General features: G+C 43.3%; 1 protein-coding gene across 2 annotated transcripts in view; it reads left to right on the top strand.

The window, feature by feature from the left end:
* The first annotated feature begins 348 nt into the window (after positions 1 to 348).
* Positions 349 to 20541, top strand: part of dym (dymeclin) — an 84436-nt gene continuing 64243 nt past the window's right edge. The window contains exons 1-7 of one of the 2 annotated variants that reach the window (XM_018755313.2): positions 349 to 544; positions 5293 to 5487; positions 8421 to 8473; positions 9008 to 9101; positions 11133 to 11266; positions 13302 to 13374; positions 19910 to 20035. In XM_018755313.2, the coding sequence (XP_018610829.2) occupies positions 5348 to 5487; positions 8421 to 8473; positions 9008 to 9101; positions 11133 to 11266; positions 13302 to 13374; positions 19910 to 20035 (620 nt within the window). In that variant the 5' untranslated portion in view covers positions 349 to 544; positions 5293 to 5347. The remainder of the gene's footprint in view (positions 545 to 5292; positions 5488 to 8420; positions 8474 to 9007; positions 9102 to 11132; positions 11267 to 13301; positions 13375 to 19909; positions 20036 to 20541) is intronic. The other variant, XM_018755322.2, reaches the window with a different exon arrangement.

A 20541-nucleotide genomic window follows, 5' to 3' on the forward strand; every position in this document is an offset into this window, starting at 1 on the left:
CTTGGTGCCAAAGTGCATTTTATGCATAATGGTGATATTTTAGACCATTTGAAATTTATCAGCTAAATAGTAAAAACACACACGCACAGTGAAGCCGCTTGTCCCGCGGGGGATTGCGGCGAGCCGAAGCCTAACTTGGCACCACAAGGCTGGAGGTCAAGGAGAAACACCCAGGGAGGGATACCAGTCTTGCCAAGGCAGCTGCACCACCACACCCCCGCAATACAGTTACGATAGCAATGTAATCATGAATCAATAACAAAAAAACTACAACTCCCAGAAAACTGTGCTAAATTGATCCGGATCTGACAACTTCCTTTTGACCTTTCACCTTTTCCTGACCGAGCCGCTGTGGCGACGTGGAAACATGGAGGATTAGATGAGAAACTGGCTGATATCTTAGTATCGGAATTCACTTAATAATAAACAGTACCGTTTCTGTCCGACCAAAGAGAAGACGAGACGGACAGCACCAGCGGCCACAGCAACTGTCAAGAAAAACACGTGTCATTGATTGCGTCGATCGGCAGGCACTTCTTGGCAGGTACGAGATAGCGAACTTAACTTAAGAAACAGGATGTCGTGATGCACCGTCTCCTTAATATACATGTTTCTGAGTATTAATGCAGGCCGGGCGTGGCAAAGATAATGTTGTATTGAATGAACCTGAGCTCGCATCAGGCTGGCTGTCATGATGATTTCCCACTGAACTGAGCTCCATCAGTGTTCATGGCGACACACGTGACGTTAATACATGTCATGATCATCACGGTCAAGCAGAACTTAAAGTTAAGTTAAGCAAGGAGAACAACAATAATGCATATTATATAAAACATATAATAAGTACAGTCCTGCAAAGGAACATATGGCAGTGACTGCCATAGCAGTTAGTTTTGTCAGTTCCTTTGCTGGTAGGAGGTTCCACACTGGTGACTGGCCTGTTTCTTCATCTTCTTGTTGTAGCTGTAGCCCTGAATGATAGTTTTGCAGTGAAAAGGTTGTCTTCTGCTTTGTCGTGTTCTCTTCTTCTCAGGCTGCATACGGTATGTTGGTCTCGCAAAAAGAAAAAGGTTGCGTGTACTGTGTTTTACTGTGTCAGTTCACGTTCTGCCCAAGCAAGCATAATTATCTAGAAGAATCCGCTGCTGAATCAGTCCTGCCTTGGGCTGGTTGTCTGCTTTGGGTCAAACGAAGCGGTCCTGCTGCGGGGCCGCTGCCAATCAATCCCTTGTGTAGTTTGCTTGCTTCTCTAAGTTCCTGCAGTTTATTCGTACGCCGGCGGCTCGTTTCAAACAACCTTCAGGATTCTCGGATTTGTAAGGGGAAGGCCTAGCGGGATGGAAAATGAGCGGACGGCACGTATTGTAGAGTATCGGTCTGAGGCCTTACGGTCTCAAGGTTCAATTCGGTTCAGTTCAATTTATTTTTATAGAGCGCTCTTCTCACGCAGTGACGCGGACCGCTTCAACACAGGCATAAGGCAAGAAAATCAGATTCAAACAAAGAAGACAGTCGACTACTGGCTACCATAATGACGAACTTATTATAGAGCTATAAGTCTACCTACTGGCCACCGGGGAAAGGAACAAAAACTCCCAACTGAAGGCTGATGGAGAAAAAACCTTTGGGGGTCTATGGGCCAGTGGTTGCCCACCCCTCCTGGGCATTCTAGAAAGTAACAATTGTAAGCCAGTGTAACAAGTAATAATGATTATCTTGCTAAATGGCATCTTGGATCCCCAGCTCAACATGGAACGTCTCGTCCATCATGGCGGATGGACATCATCCACTGTTAGCACGGGATTCGTCTGTCACCGCTGACTGGCCTCCTCAGGTCTTATGTAGCGAGGTAGTGCTCAACGAGAAGATAGGACAGAGTTAGTAATTTGTTACTTAAGTAAATTTAAAATGTGTTTTTGTAAAGGTGATAGAATAAACAACCAAGGCAGGATGGAATTACATTACAAGGTGGAATGCCTGAGTGAACATGTAAGTCTTTAGTCGGGATTTGAAAACAGAAACAGACGGGGCATTTCTGACAGTAACTGGTAGACTATTCCACAGTTTAGGTGCTCTATAACTGAAGGCGCGACCTCCTACTGAGGTCTTATTGATCACAGGCACTTTAAGGTAACCTGCATCTAATGAACGGAGATATCGTCCTGGGATATAAAAATTAATCATCTTACAAAGACAAGCTGGAGCAGTGCCATGTACTGCCTTATAGGTCAAAAGTAGGATTTTATAATCAACTCTAAATGCGACCGGGAGCCAATGCAACGATTTTAGTACTGGTGTTACATGGTCAAACTTCCTAGTTCTAGTGACAAGGTTGCTGGTTCAAATCCCACTCATACCTTAGTACCCCCAATCAAGGTAATTTCTCTAAATCGATGCAGTAAGAATAAGAACATCCTGATGTATAAATGGGTAAAATCATCCATCAGTCGTCGTAAGTCACCTTAATGTCTATTAAATAAGGGTTAATAAGAATCATGGACTGTTAACCCAGAAGCACGGAGTGTTTTGCTCATCAGCAGATGCACGTCGTACCAGCATTGAGTACGTGACCAGTCGTCATTTTTGCGGTGCTCGGAGAAATGAAACTCTTGGGTTAACTCTACTTTTATGGGCACATTTATGAAATATTAACTTCCAGACACAGCTTTCCGTTGTCCCGTGTTCCTTTATTGGGATGTTTACATGAGGTCCGTATTGGATTGTGCGTTGTAAAAATTAAACTGACAGGACGTCTTAAGCTCCTCTGCATATTTGCTCATGTCAGAAAAGACCGGTTGCCAGGATGTGTACTAAGGTGTGGCCTGCGCATTTTTCTCTTCCCAACCTTAGGAATTCGTTTTTATCACTCGTGGATGTTTAGTCTGCACACTAAGCGCCCTGAAATGTGCGCACAAGAGGGTAACTAACAGGAATTCGTGGAAATCATTACATGGTCACGGCTGAATATTGCATGAGCGGTTTTTCAAAATGGATATTGACAGAACTTAAATTGTGTTCTGTATTAAAGTGAATGAATTGCACACTATCTGCCTTATATGTGGTTATATTTGGATCAGTCTTTTTTGTAATATGCACTTAAATTTTACAGTTGTAGCCATTAAAAGCTGGCCCCAACGTGCGCCCATAATAATGCCGTTGTACCTACACTTCTTCACTTTCTCACCACTCTTTCATCCCAGTCTCACAAACAACAGTTTCAATAGCAAGGGTAGTTAAGGGTAATTACAGGGTGTATAAAATAAGTGAAACGTGGCCAAAATATATATTAGAGGTATATGTTGTAGTGTTGAATTTGAATTGATTGTTTACAGGCTGTGCGGTGGTGCAGTGGGTTGGACCGGGTCCTGCTCTCCGGTGGGTCTGGGGTTTGAATCCCGCTGCGGGTGCCTTGCGATGGACTGGCGTCCCATCCTGGGTGTGTCCCCTCCCCCTCCGGCCTTACGCCCTGTGTTGCCGGGTAGGCTCCGGTTCCCCACGACCCCGTATGGGACAAGCGGTTCAGAAAGTGTGTGTGTGTTTACAGGCTCTTGCCTAAGTCCCAGGTGTAGTCTTGCTTTACTAAGCCTGACTGCATGACTTGATGTACTGGAGTAACGTGTCCAATCACCTTTCCTATCAAGGAAGCTGCATCCAAAGGTTTGGCCAGGCAGTAAAATAATATTACTGGTCTTTGTACCATTTAGTCATAATATCATACAGTATAAGAATCATAGACCCCTTGGATTTTATTAACATGTATAAAGTGTCATAATAAGTAGAATAGAATACCTAGTTATTTATGTATTTTATTGTACCATTTATTACTGGAATCCTGCCCAGGGTGTACCTCACACTGTACCCAATGCTTATAGGATAGGCTCCAGATCACTGTGACCCTGCTCAGGCTGAGTGGTTATTGATATTAATGCTTAAGCTCTGGAGTTCAGGCTGGTTTTCAGTGATTCGCTGAAGATATTGTTTGGAAAGTATCTGACCAGGGACATGAAAATAGTCCTTGAGCAGCACAATTCTGTTCCCTTGATGTAGATTTTGTTTGTGTGTAGAGTGGTGGCAGGAAACTGCAGTCCTTGCGGACTGAGTTGTGCTCAGCTGGATATCTGACTGTTAGCCCACTGAACATTTGGACGGTAAGTTTCTTCACCTAGTTTACCGGGAGTAAATCAGGTGCTACAGCTGACTCTGGTTTTCCATAATTGGAGTAGTTCTGCCTGGAAAAGAGGAGATTGCATGCCATATTTCTCCTTTTTATTTGAATAAAATAACATTTTTCTGTACACACTAGTGACCTCTTTGGATGACAATGATATGACAATGGATCAAAAGAGTATTTTGAATAATTGAAACCGCGGACAATCTAAATTGTAGTTTTGCTCCAACGAGTGACATCTATACTCTTATAATATGCATAAAATAAAGTGTAATGATCTACAAAGTTTTTTTTTTTTTTCTTTTTTTATGCCGCTGAAATTAACTCTAGTCGTGTTACAAAAGCACAGTGCTTACTTTACTGTCACTAATCTCTGGCTGTCATTATTATTATTAGAATAAAGAACAAAGATTTCCATTTGAATAAAAAACAAAAAAGGGGGCTGATTTTTTTTTTTTTTTCCCCCCTCCCTCTAATTTTTCAGAACTGTTTGTTTAATAACATGGATGTGAGTCTCTCTGCTGAAGAGCAGTAATAGGCTTACAGTATACTCCTTTTTTCCTCAAACTGTGTGTGTGGTCATATGTATATATGTACTGTTAGGTTCTCACTGTTTAGTCTCTCTATCGGTGCTGCCCTTGACCACAGTTTTAAACCACTAATCACATCTCACCTAATAATTTTTTTCCTGCATCAACGCGACGTTGCTGTTCCGTTGGGATAATTAACTTAGGAAAAACAGACCAGCTACTGGAGGAATGTGTCGTTTTCCTCTGACCTCTTCTTATTTCTCCATTTAGTCCACACTTTTCTCAGAGGGCAGCTAAAATTGTTAGGCTTGTAATGCAGTGTTATTTACGGTGATTTACCTTGTTATAGAGCTGGGTATTTTTACTGCAGCTGGAGTGGTCACTCAGACCCCTTTGATTGCAAAGTAACAGTGCTAACTGTGATGCCCCCTCCTGCTTAGTTCTCTGCTCAGTGTGAAAATGTGGTAAAGTCTTACTTGATGAGCTGAATGGGAGAAATCAGAAGGAACGTAAAATGTGTCATTGATAGGGTGAATAAATATTTAGATGGTCGGTATATTACACCATGCGGGCTTGTGTGTGTGTGTCTCGCAGGGCAGGGTGTCGTTGGACATGAAGCTGTGAGACGGGGCCTTTCCAGCATCAGGAGATGGGAGCGAACACCAGCCAAATCGGCGACCTCTCGGAGAACCAGAGCCTCAGGGCCCTGGTGGGCACGGAGGCCATTTCGGAAAATGACCCGTTCTGGAACCAGCTCATCTCCTTCACCTTTACCAGTCCCACCAACAGGCGAGTGGCAAAGTTAACGCACACGGCAGCACGCTCAGTCAGAGCTACGCAATCGGTGCCGATACTGCCAATATAAAACTTGTGCGACGTACACGTTGCGTTGTACAACACTATTGATGGCGCAGCACGGTGATGCAGCAGTAGCGCTGCTGTCTCACAGCACCTGGGTGGTGCGACAGGTCGTGAGTTCGCTGCCCACTCAGCCTGTGTGGAGTTCGCATGTTCTCCTCGTGTCTGTGTGGGTTTCCTCCAGGTGTGCTGGTTCCCCCCCTCCACAGTCCAAAGGTATCTGGTTCAGGTGAATTGGTGACTGCAATTTGCCCTTAGTGTGTGTTCCTACCTTGCAATGGATTGGCATCCCACTCGGGGTGTTGTCCCCCCAGAATTGTGCCCAGTGCTCCCGGAATAGGTTCCGGATCACCGCGACCCTGATCAGGACCGAACAGTTATTCTAACTGGATGAACAGATGTATTGATGGCTAGAAGAACGCACACTAACTTGTACATTTCTACTTTCTCAGACTATGTTGGCTGTGCAACATAGCTTGAAGTTGATAAAAATGTTAGCATAAAATCTTACAAAGTGATTATTATACCTATGTCTGAATTTTTTACAGAACATAAGTCATAAAGTCTACATCTGGGTTAGTGAGCTTTCTGATTGTGTAGATTAATACATTAAAAGAATTAAATACAATGTTGTACACGTTTTTTTTTATTTTTGGAAATTTTAGGTTTTTAATTTAGGTCCAGTTAAATACAATAATAAAATGTCTTAAAACTATAAGAAACAAAAAATACTTTTTCTGAGGTTTACACAATGTAACTCATGAGTAAATCAAGGGATATATGCATTAAGCTTTCTTGATTATGACTTAATGGTAAAAGTGACTTTGGAGTTACAAACAAATCGAGTTACGAACAAACTTCCTGTACCAGTTGTCATCGTAAGGTGAGGTACTGGTGTATTTGGGAATTGTCTTTATTATAGCGGTGGGAAGAGCAACGAATGTCTTAGGTCTAGTAATGTAGAGCTGTCTGCCAAAATACCCGCTGCAGCTACACCTCCTTCCTCCCTCCTCCCCCCTCCCCCTGTCTCTTAGTAACACAGTACATTTGCTCCACAACATGGAGAGACATAGTATGGGTCCTTGGACTCACTGGAGAACATAGAACATACTTCCTGACTGAGCCAGTAATGAACCCTCGAAATAGCTTTTCCACATCACATGAAAGACTGTATAATCCACTTTAACAAAGGCTAACGTGGGTTCTGCAACATCAAGGTTGTCATGGTTACTCATTTTCCCAGGCTGTATCACTGTCAGTAACAAATCACAATTTGGGCCAGTTGTTCTTGGGCAAATTGTGGTTTTTAGTCTCCTGGAGACAAATCTTTGCTTGTCAAATGCTTTTATTTTAGAGGAAAAGCTTTTGTAATTATTGGTTGTGCCAGTAAACACAGCATTCAGCGTCAATAAAATAATTATGTCAGCTATATATATCAATATTTAAACCAAAGGATTGTTACAGCCTTTGTGTGAGACATACACCTCATAGTGACTGTAACTTTGGTCACATCAATTATACAAATATCAATTAATCCAGTTATACAGTATCAATATCAATTTTATCAATTATACAAATTGATAAAAACATGATGTAATCAGGCAATGACGATCTCAGTGGAATAAGAAACTTTTTTTTCTCTTTTGGATGTACAGCAGCTTCTCTGCTTACAAACAGTTAGGACCAGAGGACTTTTCATAATTTGTGTTGTTCATAACTCCAAAGTCACTTTTATCAATAAGTCGCAATCACTAATGCGCTCACTGTCGTCGCATACTTGTCCATGTCAGGATCGCGGTGTTCCGGAACCCACTGCAGAAGTCAGGCTCGTCAAGATACACACCGGACAGGAAGCCGGTCCATCGCAGGGTGTGATTTACAGGGAATAAAAAATTAATAACGCAAACATCACTGTTTATTTAGAGTGTAGTAGGTTTGTAGAAGTCTCAGCTACATGAATTTTTTAAAAAGCTGTTAATCTTGATTGTGCTTTATTTTGTGTAAACTTTGACCTGCACTAAAATTTTCATTTGAAATTACTGAACAGGAAACATATGATTTCAGCAAACTCTTATTGAAGCCTCGTTTTTCACCTGTTATCCCATGAAAATACATAATGTTCACCTTCTTGCTTCAGCTTGGTCTCTTTTTTTTTTTTTTTCACCCCCATAGTAACAGCACACCTTTATATAACCGCTGCTGTTAGAATGAACAACACTGAGTGGCAGCACAAATGGGCTGTAAACACTGTCTAAGGGAGTTGAAGTTGGCCAGGCCCTCACTCCTGCTCTGTTTGGATGCACTTTACTGCCATCTGTTGGCTTGGTGGATAAACACAGGCCACGTTCGCGCCTCCACAGACCATTATTTCACAAAACGGATACATTTACATTTACATTCATTCATTTAGCAGATGCTTTTCTCCAAAGCAACGTACATCTCATAAAAATGCAATGGAACCACCACAACGGAACCAGAACCGAGAACCTCCATGCTTACAGCGAAGAAAGTGTGAACGTGCATGTTAAAGATAAAAAAATAAATCTGAAAAACATTGGTATAAGTTGAGGAATTCTCGCTTTGCAACAGTTGCCCTCAAATCCCTCAGCAGGTTGCAGCCTTTCTGTCGCCAGCATTTCTTTGTTCAGGCTTCATTCACAGTGTTTTAGTCCTTGATTAAGGGTGTGTGAGATGAGGTTCCTGTGTGAAATGGGCAGACGGCTAGCTTTGCGTGCGCTCCTTTCGCATGCGAACTGGCTGTCTGAGCTGTCGCAAGGCAGCGCGTGAAAGTGCCGCAGCGCCAGATGAAAGGTGCCTGCGGCCGCATTGAAGGCTCAAATGACCGACGGCTTCTCTCCTTGCAGCGGTGACTCCAAACTTCTTGAAGAGGCTGTCACCCCCTTGGCCAAGATCCTGAGTACGTTTCTTGAGAGTTTGTTCATACGTTGCATATGCGCTTAACTGCTTATGCAGCCCGGCCCCGTTATTACAGGCTCGGTTGGTATTTTGCAGCTGTGATGATCTGATGTCCAAATAAAGTTCCACAGAAGCAGACTGTCACCCATGTACTAATTGTAAAGTTCAAATGTCATCAAGAGCTGTCAAGTAGGTTTTTAATTTGGGCTCGTAGACGAATATTTTTGAGGCATTTCTTCAGCCACATTGTCAGTTAAAGTAATGAAGGAGAAAATAAATTTGATGAGGATGAAGGCTATGTAATGAATATATCTGGATAAATTTAGCTTTTCTTTTTTTTAAAAAAAAAAAAAAAAAAAAATTACTGGCCTTTGTGGCTGCTGCTTCAACCTGCAGCTTGCATTGTAGAGTGCTGTTGTGTGGGGCCAAAAGCTGTCCCTTGTACATTAATATTTTCCAAATCCTTCCCTTTCTCCCCTCTGCACCCCCCACCCCCGACCACATCCACCTTCGCCTTACTTGCTGTGCTTGGCAGTCGAAAACAATCCCAGAACAGGAAACTTTGGAGCACTCGTGAGAGTTTTCCTTGGACGAACCAGAGAGTTGAAAATATCCACAGAATGCCAAGAGTAAGTATGAGAAAACAAGCAGCGAGGCTGGGAGAGTGGAAAAGGAGCACAGGGCAGTGGTACACCAGGTCACACACCTTGCTCTTCCTAGAACCTTCTCCCTTCTCTGCACTCCTCCACGCTCTCTGCTTCCTTCCTAAGCTAGATCATTAACTGATGACACCTTCCTTACGGTCATGGGAAACATCAAGATATCCTGTCCCTTAAATATTTTCTTTGTTTTAAGTTCTTCTCAATATCCTGCACGCACAAACAATACTGCTATTCACTCTGAGAGTTTACATCTTCTTACTTATTCCTTCTTCTGAGTATGAAGGGAATGCCATGTCTCAGAGGAAAGTTTGCGCACACTTCTCCCTTAAATCATTGTGATTTTACATTGAAGTCATGTCAGTACATGCAAAGACTAATTCATAAAAAATGTTTTGCTACATTTGTTTGGTTGATTGTATGTGCTCTTTAGGTATCTATATCTGCTGAAAGTTTGTTTTTGTTTCTTCGCTCTTCTTCCCAACAAGAACTCCCATGCCTTAGATAATAATTATCTCTTGGATGTCAACGATCAAAATGAGCATTTTTACACCCCATAATGACACCCTTCTGATTTTTCTTGCTCAGGGGCGGCCATCATGGGGAGATCCCATAGGATCTCTGGCAGGAGACAAAAGCTTCTGGTGGGACTAGATTTGTAATTAGCACAGAGGGCTCATCATTTAAACAGGAAGCTGCAGATGCGCCTCTGAGAATAAGTCATGTCTTAAAGTGCGTTTTCTCTGTGGTGCTGGTGTCAAGTCTGCTCTTGGTCTACCACGTGGAGATGTAGAGACATCCATGCATGGGCCTTAGGAGCATGGTACTAAAGCAGGATGCTAAATTTACTCAACCTTCTATTCTACAGCGAATGGAAGCTGCTTCAAAAAAATGCTGTAAATGTTGTATAAATTAACATTATGCTTGTAGAACAGGAAGGGTGCGGTGGCGCGGCGGGTTTGGCCAGGTCCTGCTCTCTGGTGGGTCTGGGGTTCGAGTCCCGCTTGGGGTGGCTTGTGACGGACTGGCGTCCCGTCCAGGGGGTGTGTGCGTGTGCTTGTAGAACGTGTTTACTATGCGTATTACTGTCATTATTTATTCTTTCAGCTGACGCTTTTCTCCAAAATGACTTACAGCGTCAGATTTGTACATTACGCTACTTATTTTTCCATTATATAGCTCTTATTTGCTGCAGTACCACTTCAGGAAAGCAGGGGGGATTTGAACCCGAGTCCTTTGCAGTGGACAGAACTCGGTTGCGTGGCAGTGGTTCCGGTCGCTGTGCTACGTGAGCACTAGGTCATGTACCGTATTGTGTATGTGTACTACTTACCTCAAATAAGGTAAAACTGGACTGGAGTCCGGATGGCGCAGCTGTAGGTTCCTTCCATACATATTCAACTCTATGGAGGGTCTTGTCAAAGCGATCTTTTTAAAACCAGGGGGCTTTTTGTGTTTTTGACTGCTTACAGCTTTCTAAAGACAAATGATGCAGGTGATGTACAAACTTTATTCCAATTTTCTAGTTTCCACAACTCGTCCTTGACACCTGGTGTTGTTTGGAAAGCGTGCACTCAGGTGTTTAAATCTGCGCGAGACTGTGGGCTGCCGTTCAGTCCCTCCTTCCCGAAGGTGCAGCAGAAAAAACAAAACAAAGCAAAAAACAAACTGGCCGCACACGTCTTCAACGAGTCAGGGTTGTTCACCCCACAGCCATCGTGTCAGTAATCCCCTCTCTGCCGATGCTCTGCTCACTTGATATTTTGTTAATCTGTTTTTATAATATCGCTATCTTTGTCAAGTTGCCTCTCTTCTCTCATCCACCCTTGTGGAATAGATCATCATATATGTATTTGAGCATTCTTCCACTTTCCAGGCATTGTGTGTTCAGACAAGCAGCATATGAATGCGAGTGTGCGGTTCCAAGAAGCCCTTGTGAAGCGTGTCGCCTGTTGCACCCGCTGACGATCCTCTGCACCTGCTCGACTTTTGTCTCCGCAGTCAGCTCTTCATCTGGCAGGCGCACAATACACTCTTCATGATCCGCTGCCTGCTCAAGGTCTTCATCCGAGAGATGAACGAGGAGGAGCTGTGCCAGCAGTTTGAGTACCAGCAGAGGGCGCCCGGCTCCTGCGGTAAGCTTGGGCCTCGTCCCTCCCTCCTACCGGCTCTCGGAGCAGCAGGGAGCACTGGGCGCACGGCTGGGGACAAGCACTGGCAAGAATGACAAGAACATAACTGCCTCTGCTCTTGAGAACATCAAGGCTGGTGCAGCTGGTAAAATTGCCAATTGAACTGAACAAAGACAGCATTTTAAAATCTTCTATTTTCTGTCACCATAGTGAAAGATGGGCAGTACATTTTCGTTTTACGGTGACAAGCGTAATAGGAGGGGTAGTTTAGTCTGTTGTTCTTTGTGACACTTGCCTTCTCATGCCATTCCTAGGTAGTGTAGTGGTTAGAGCTGACACCTTGATATCAGAGAACCCTGGTTTGAATCCCTGATCCCACAGTAATACCCTTAAGCAAGGTACTTATCCTGAATTGGCACAGTATAAATTACTCACCTATCTAGCCCTTCTATTTTCAAAAACTGCTTGTCCTGAACAGGGTCACCGTGAACCGGAGCCTATTCCGGAAGCATTGTGCTTGAGACTAAGGGGGGTACACCCCTGACACGCCAGTCTATTGCAGGGTATTCACACACACACACACACACACACACTACAGGCAATTCAGCGTCACCAATCCTCCAGAACAGCATGTCTTTCAACTGTGGGAGGAAACCGGAGCACCCAGAGGAAACCCATACAGAGACACCACACAGACTGAGCGGGGATCAAATCCATGTTCTCTCACACCACCCAGATGCCATGATACCGTGCCACCCATAAATTACCCTGCATAAATAGCTTAAGTAGATAAGTAGCTTAATGTACAAACTTAACATTGTAATGCATTTGGGTAAAGGTGTCAACTTAATAACTTAATAATGATAAAAATAATTTTGCCAGGCTAAAAAAGTGATTGGAAGATTCGAGTAATTATTATTAACCTGCTTGCTGTTCATAATCAGCTCATGGTGGTTATACTAGTTGTGTTTCTGCAAATGTCTGGTACCCTGATACTCTGCTCCTGGCCAACGCCGTGTTGAGGGAATTCTCACGGACGTCGTGTGTACGTGGTGCCTCAGCACAGCTTCTCCTCGGTGCTCGCTTGGCTTAAAGAAGAGCGCTGGAAATTTCAGTCAAACACTTGTTTCTAGGGGCTCTTCTGAGGAAGTACAGAATTCTCTGAGGTTTCTACCCCAGTAAGTAAATTGACAATATTAAAGAAAAACACATCCTCTTTGGCACCCACAAATTGCTCCTAATGTAGAAAACATAAAACAGTAAACTTTGTACTAATTTTTTAATTTTTTCTATACGTGTGCTGTCTCAAAATAACTCTTCACTGTGATTTTTGTCACATATTAAAATGTAAAATTCAGTTTCCTTATGTTTAAAGAGTACTCACCTCTGAAGAGATGCTACTTAGTTTAAAGCTATCCCTACCTCTTCTGCCTTGAAGAGCCCTTGGATTCAACAGCCTGTTATGTTTCTTTTCTGTTAAGCCTCCGATTCATCAGTCATGTACAGTATAGGTTTCAAAAGAAGCCATCTGTAATAATGCAGTGATTATGAAATCAGAGATTTTTTTTTATGTTTGTGTGTGTTTCTCAATTAAATCTCTCAATCTGTGGATGGCTGCCTGTGGGCTCATTAATTTTCGTATTGCCCTAATGTGCTTTTGGCAGGCTGTCTACTGACTGCAGCTGAGAAATTCATTTCTTAATGTTATAATTTTATTTTTAGATGTTAAGTTTCAACTCATTGTATTTAAATTAGCTCTGCTGGTAACATCACAAATTGCATTGGAAAATCAGAAAAGTTGTGGCGCTCACAAATGTGTATGATGATATCTCTAAAAATATACATCAGAATAACGTCTTCTGCAATATAAAGAGTAAATGAAAAGTAAGTAGAAGCTTTGAGGCTTTGCTGTTTTCGCCCTCAGAGCTGCTGCTGTTAAACCAACAAAGTGAGAGGCTACGTGGTCTTTGTCCTTTTGTTGGTTGTCTCACTCTAGAAGTAGTTAAAGAAAAGACTAATGAGTTGTTCCTCTGGGCAGAAGCTGAGAGTGAAGACCTGCTGAAGGAGATGATCTGCAACCTGGTTCACCTGATTGTGGAGGTGCCGCTGCTGTGAGTATCCCAGCTGGGCATATCGGTGGGGATGGGGATGGGGATGGCGGAGTGTGAGGCTGGGGCTGGGGGTTCTAGTCCGGGGTGAGGCGTGGGTGGCAAGCAGCGCCAGGGCATCCTGGGCTCTAATGGGGCCCGGCGGACCAGATGAAAAGCAGCTCTAGTATGTGCTCCAGAGCTCCCGCTGTGATTCGCCAGCGGTTAAAGACCACGGCACCAGAGCCCAGACTCGGTCTCTTTATAACCGCTGTGCAGGAATTTACTGCAGGCTGTAGGGAGTCACGGACCTTTTAGCGTTTTCGTAAGAACTGGGAGGAGGCATTTCATGAGCTCCCTAGAAAATGCTTCAAGCAAACGTTTACAAAAGGTCTGCATTTTTACCCAGATAATGACATGAATGTTAAAACAAGCTTTTTATCATTAGGATACTTTTGTTTTTCTGCCCACTGGCTGTGTTGTAAGTTTGCCCAAGATAAAACTGCTGTTTTTCTGTCTTTTTCACTTTTGGTTTTAACATCAGTTTATTCTTTTTTTTTTTTTTTTTTTTTTTTTTTTTTTTTTTAAAACTTTACATTGCAGTTCTCACAGAAGCTGCTCTTAGGGCTCTGAGTGTTATATGTTGTACCAGGAGGTCATCTATCAGAAACTGTATGCCTGTCCCTCCAGCCCTGTGTGTGCAGGGCGCTGTTTTGCCCTTCCTCTCCTATGTTTGTGTGAGCTGCACTCTCATCGCCAGCCATCACATGGATAGATATCTGTGGCAGAGGTATCCGGGGGGTGGTGAAAAGCAGCGAGGGCTCCGGTTGCACCTGGGCGCGTCCACCATCTGGTTTCAGGATGCATTTCAGGTGGGATAGATGCCCGTGGGATGGAACAGGACAGGGGTGTGACGCATGGGGACAGCTTACCTCGCTGAATGGGCACGTCTCGTCTCGCCGCCCCAGTGGCTCCACTGGGTGCTGTGGCGCCGCGCCCACAACGTCTGCCCCCACCGCGCCCGCTGGTCGGTGGTGTACTTTTCAAAGGCGTCCTCGGTTTGCCCCACTCCTGCTTGTCTCCAGCCATTGTCCTCCTACGTTAAACAGGGCTGTGTGTGTTTGTGTGTTTCTCTGTTGGTGTGTTTGTGTGCGGGTATGGAATCAAGATGTGTCAAGGGGCAACAATATCCAGGTTTCCATTAGTCCCCAGGTGGCCTTTCTCGCCATTAAGGTAGAGGTGAAAAAAGGAAATATTTGTAGTCATCAAACTGAAACATCAAAATGTGTGGGTGTGGGGTGGGGAAACGATCCAGCTTTGTGCAACTGTTTTATGGATAATATACGAGTTCACAGGGAACACAGATCCATTCCCTTTGAAGCCTGTGCCATTGTTAATCGGCAGAAAAGATACCTTTTCTCTGCTTTGTTATGAAAAGTAATACATAAATCCATTAACACTGATCAACAAGGGAGGAAAATTTCCCAATGCTGCTCCCCATAACCCTGGTGCTAGATTTGCAGTAGATTTCCCCCAGGACAGACATTCACAGTGGAGACTAGCTTTGTATAAAAATGACTTTAAAAGGGTCATACGCTGTGAATTTGTCCAGAGTGCTCAGGATGTCCTCCTGCTCTGTCTGTGCCTCCCGCCTGGATCATTAAGTCATGATGAGGAGTCCTGCCATGAAGCAGGGGGATCAATTTGAACATTTGTTTAAATTGATAATGGAGAATAAAGATGGTGAATATGTTTTGTAGTGTCATTTAGGGTTAAAGAGGAGTTGAAAAGAAGATTCTTTCTCTGGAAGGAAAATTGGTTTCCCAGCAGGAGTTTGCTCAAGCTCTTTGTACCTGCACCATTGATTTCTTTTTTCTTTTTTATAATTACTATTTTTTAAATACCCTTCCATTTCAGGATGCGCTTCACAGCAGCATGGCTCTAGGTTGGTTCTATTTGAATTGTTTTTGCACTATTGCTTTTGTTTTGTATAAATCAGAAAGAGAGTATAATGAAAGGTTTAAGAGATAAAATCATTTACAGTGTTTCACAGGGACTCCAGCGAAAAACAGGCATTTTATGCCATGGCACCCATTCTTTTTCTTAAATGGCCCTTGATGACATCTATGCTTAATTGTTAAAATTGTGTCAGTAGGATAGAATATTTTGCCTGCTTCAGGCTTTATAAGAAGACTGTTGGGACTGAGAATCATGTAACCTCATCCGCTGTGTGCGTACTGGGAATTAACCTTGTTAATTTTTGCAGTGTATTTTTTTTTTTTTTTTTTTTTTTTTTGAGAAGAGAAATGTCAGTTGCTGTCAGGTGTTTTTTGATTTATCAGTCTAGGTGGATAGTGTGAGGAGTCCGTGGGCCTCGTTTCTCCACGCTGTCTTGTTGCGTTTCTGACAACCGGTCAGGTCAGGTCAGGGAAGACATCCAGTTTCTGTTTCCCCTTCATCCTATTGGCCTCGTGCTCCTCATCTGGCCAGTGAGGAGGAACTCCATGGAAGGCTGCTTCCTGCGTGCACCCCGTTCCCTCCAGGGCTGGTGCTTCACGGGGTCGCATTCCACCTCCTGGCACAGCCAGGGGTGACTTTAGTGCTGGACCTGGACAGAGCTCCCATACAGGGAACAATGAAACGCAGAGACCCCTGGAAGTGGAAACATCGCTTAGAGCAGGGGATTCGTGGAGAATCTGTGCCTTTGCCCCAATGCGCGTTTGCCAAAGAATAGGAAAACAAAACTAGGAAGTCATAATCATGGTCCACTATTCTGAACCTCAGGCGTCAGGGGAAAGACAGCATTGAAATGAAGCCCAAGGACCATGCCAAACAAGGCATGCCAAAGATAACAGTGAGACTGAGCATTTTATGCATTAAATCTACTAAAAATCTTCTCTTTGCTTTCAAAGTTTATACGATCATTTATTTAATATTCAGTTCTTTTCAGTCTTCGGTCAGAAATAAAGACCACCAGATTACACCACTTGTTCAGTGATCGTTCGCTGTCAGCCATTGAGTCCATCTGCGAGACATTCACTCGTTTTGGCTGGGCTGCCTGGTTATTAGCTATTTTGTGGTTGTTAATTAATTGGGTTCATATTTGTGATGTTACGAAATGGTATCGCTGTGTATAAAATGCTTCCTATTTTCCTCGGTGGACTTTCTGTAGATTCTAGCCAATGCCAAAGAACAATTTTAGTCATAATAATTGAGCTTCTCTGCTTAGAATTTGCATTTATTCATTTAGCTGATACTGTACTCCAAAGCAACTTATAGTGTTATGCTACCTATATTTGTTTACTTATTTATACAGCTGGATAATTTTTCCTCCGAGTCCAAAAGTGGCGGCTCTAACCACCATGCTAACTGCTGTCCTCGCAGGATCGATTTAAATGAGCAAACATTTACTACATGTAATGATAGCTGCCGTTTCCAAAGATGTTTTGTTCTCCAACACTTTGATGAACAACAGGATGTTTTGTCTTTGAGGGTTTTCGGCCACACCTTTTCACGTTACTTTTAGCTCTTGTTTGAGGTGGAACAGTGAGTGTAGAGCATCTGGATGGCATGTGTCCCTGCTTTTTCAAATCACATGGGTGCACCAAGATATCCTGGGATCCCAGTTCCAAAAAGATGAAACTGATCATGTTCACGGAGCCAAACACATTGATCCGCATGTAGAAACTGAAAAGGAACTGGATGCCAGGGCCAAGAAGGCGGTCCCTGTAGTACCAAGAGGAGGCCGATGGTGCTTATGTCAGTGATACTAGTGTGTCTTTGCAGTGACAGTTTCAGCATCTGGCTCCCGAAATGGGAGAGAGTGATTAAAAATAGCCCTCCACTAAGAAAGTAAAAAAACGGCCATTGCCAAGTGACAGCGGGAGATTGGGAAGTGGACATGGAGCTGGTGAAACCAACAGGAAGGAAAGAACAATAACGATTGCTCGTAGGGGAATGACATCGCTGACACTGCCTCTGGCTTTAGCTGGAGCTGGAGGAGGGAGGTGGCATTTCTCTGAACGGCAGGATGAAAGGAATGGCTTTCGTGGGCACCCCAGTAGGGTAGCTGGTTTACAAAAAAAGAAATAAAAACAAATATGCAAAATTTCATTTTTATTTGCCCTCAGTTTAGGTTATATTACTTATTCCTGAATACTACACTGCTTTGGGCATGTCACATCCGGTGGGGTGTAGTCAGATATACTTGATTTAAAAAAAAAAAAAAAAAAAAAAAGATAAGCGTGTTACATATTTTGTGCAGCAGTTGAGACTCACTACCAATGTGTGCAAAGCTATTGATGGGATTTGGGCATTTTTCTTATACCAAAGTTAATGGTTTTATCAGCATTCCTTTTGTGGCAAAAACCCTGAAGGCCAAGAAGTAAGCCCCGCCAGTGGGAGTATGGTCTGCCTGTTTGCATCCTCCAGGGTGCATTTACTCCTTGGTTCAGCCCTGGATTCCGTAATTGCTGGCAAAGTAATCGCATATGAACACACAGTTTTCTAATTTATGTTGAAAAGTTTTTTTTTTTTTTTTTCTTTCTGAGAAATGCTGTTGTTTGAGGAAGACTTTTCTTAGAATATTTCTGATAAAACATATTGGATACAAATTATGAACTTGTGATGAACCACTGGGCCCTTAGCAAAGCACAGATTTTCCTTGTGTTCATGGCTAATTTGTAAATGCAGAACGCTAAAAGACTCTCCAACATATGTTCCATGTTTTCAGCAATTTCAAGGTCAGTTGAAATAGGTCACTGAGAAGAGTTATTCTAGGAATTATGTTATTTGCATGGTATAGCATAATAGTTTTAGTTTTCAGAAATATGTTTAGGATTTACAGGATGAGAGAGGCACTAGATTAGATTTAGTCAGAATCTAGTGGCCAGAACCCTTGAAGATCAGGTGAAGAGACCTCTTCTGGGAGAGTACTGCACGTCTTAGGGTCTCAATATTACTGTGTGGTAAAGGTGTCGTTTTTGAAGAAGCTACTCTTACTCAGGACACTGCATTGATTAAGATGGTATTTAGTCTTGGCAGATTTTCAGCGGACTGTATGGTGTTCTGGCCGAGTCACATGAAAGGAACGCGTGTCCAAGGGAGATAATAGAAGATAAATTTTGTTTCAGGAGTGTTTGAGACTGACAGAAGACTTTCTAAGACTTTGACTTGAGCTAAGAAAAACTCTGAAGTAGAATGACACCTTGTTTGAAGGGAGGGAGGAGAGCAATTCGTGAAGAGAGAAGAGATGAAGTGCAAGGACATTAACTTGGCTCAGGATATGTACAAAATGTTGGGACAGGTGGCTTGTCTGCATGGCTGCAAAGGAAATATTGCAGAAGGGTTTGTCCACCCACCCTTCCTTTTCAGAATCTGCTTTGGCAGCACTGGGTCATGGTGACCTGGAGCCATTTGTGAGAGGTGCAGGTCGCAGTTGTCCGTTGACAGTCGGACAGTCACTGAAGCGCCAAAGAGCATCACCTAAATCGTTTGTCTTTGGAGTGTAGGAGGAAAGCAAAGGATTCACTGAAACTCATGGAGTGAAGACTCACCTGACAGAGACTGAGAAAGGCCCAAATTCAAATCTGTGACCCTAAAGCTGTGTAGGGGCACCAGTGCATACTGAGAGATCATGTTGTTGGAAAAAGTTCTAATTTTGAGAATTAAATGTAATAAAGAAAAACACTGACTTGAAGCAGACATAAATAATGTAGGCCTGTTGCAGACACCAGAAGTCCACCTTGTAGAATAGAGCAGAGCCACAGTGGCCAGTACTTTGTGAGGAAAACCTTAGGCCATTAGGAAGCTGGATTTACATTTGAACAGCTTGTTTTCAAACTCTGAATAAATTAAATGGATTTTTTTAAAATATACATGACTTACTTTTATCTGTTAATATTTTCATATGTTCATTTTGGAGCAGCTTATTAGTCCTTTTTTCTTTAAAATTAATTTTACAGCAGAAATTCCAGTAATCCTTCTGTGAACTTTGTGTCTATTAAAGATTCAAAAAGATATTTATTGTATCAATATGAAGTCATTTTTTTCTGATGATTGTCATTGTGAGAATGGTGTCAGCATGTGGATATGCTTGGTTCAGTTGACTGTATAGTGCATTAACCGCAGAGCTGGAAGCTTGTGTGGAAGTCTTTTGGCAGCTACAAAATTCACAGATGTATGCAAAAAATGTTTTTAAGCCATAGAAAACAATGTCTTTTTCCTCTAGCTGTCCGATGGATGACACCCTAATGAACCCTATATTTTTGCTTGACCATTAGCATCTGCTGTGATACCTACCAGTGATATCTTGCAGCACTTTGAACTAGATTGTACTGTTGTGAGGAGAAGTATGTTCTTCACAGTCCATTGACTTTGTTACTTTAGTTATAAACGGTTATTGTAAAAGAAAGGCCAAAATTATTTGTTGAAAATAATCTTATGACAATAATGTTATTATTTCTTCAGATGGACCTGTGGTGGAGCAAGCACTGCACAGGAAACATTTGGTACGGAGATACCTAGTGATGCTCGATGTCTTTGCCTTTTGTCTCTCCAGGGACATTACATACAGCATCCTGTTTGAGGCAGTGACGACTCTCCTCGTGCTGCTCTCCTACCAGCTTTTTCATAAGGAGATCCTGAGGGACGGACACATCTACAAGTACCTAATGCAGGGGAGGTGGTGAGTGTCCTGTTAAGGCTGACCCCTTGAGCTACAGACTCGCAGCAGAGAAGAACAAAAAAGCAGCGCCATGCGGCTTCGGATGAAAACACGGCCCCGCTAAGGGCCCAAATCTAATGCGGCAAAGAGAATTTGGAGCAGAAAGTGCTCTGAACATTCCCACGTTCTCTGAAAGTTGGCGGCTCCGAGGGGCTGGCAGGACGCTCCCTCGAGGGTGTGGGGCCGCAACACGCCTGCATGTTGAAAGCCGACATTGATAACACTTTACCCAGCGCCCGGTGGTGTGAGGGTGGTCAGTGACCCCGGTGCCTTGTCGCGATGCTGTCGCAATGTTGCGGCAACGTTGGCGTAGCATTGCGGCGGCTGTTGCTGGGAGCACCGCTCTTGCAGTGGCAGGCCAGGGAGAGGCCAGCCAGGGCGCACAGGAAAGCCTCGGTGACTGTGGCCAAAATAGGCGTCCCAGAAAAACAGAAGCGAGATGTTTGTGCAAAACCTCATTTTGAACC

The sequence above is a fragment of the Scleropages formosus genome, chromosome 6 (genome assembly GCF_900964775.1).
Source record: "Scleropages formosus chromosome 6, fSclFor1.1, whole genome shotgun sequence".
Taxonomy (NCBI): domain Eukaryota; kingdom Metazoa; phylum Chordata; class Actinopteri; order Osteoglossiformes; family Osteoglossidae; genus Scleropages; species Scleropages formosus.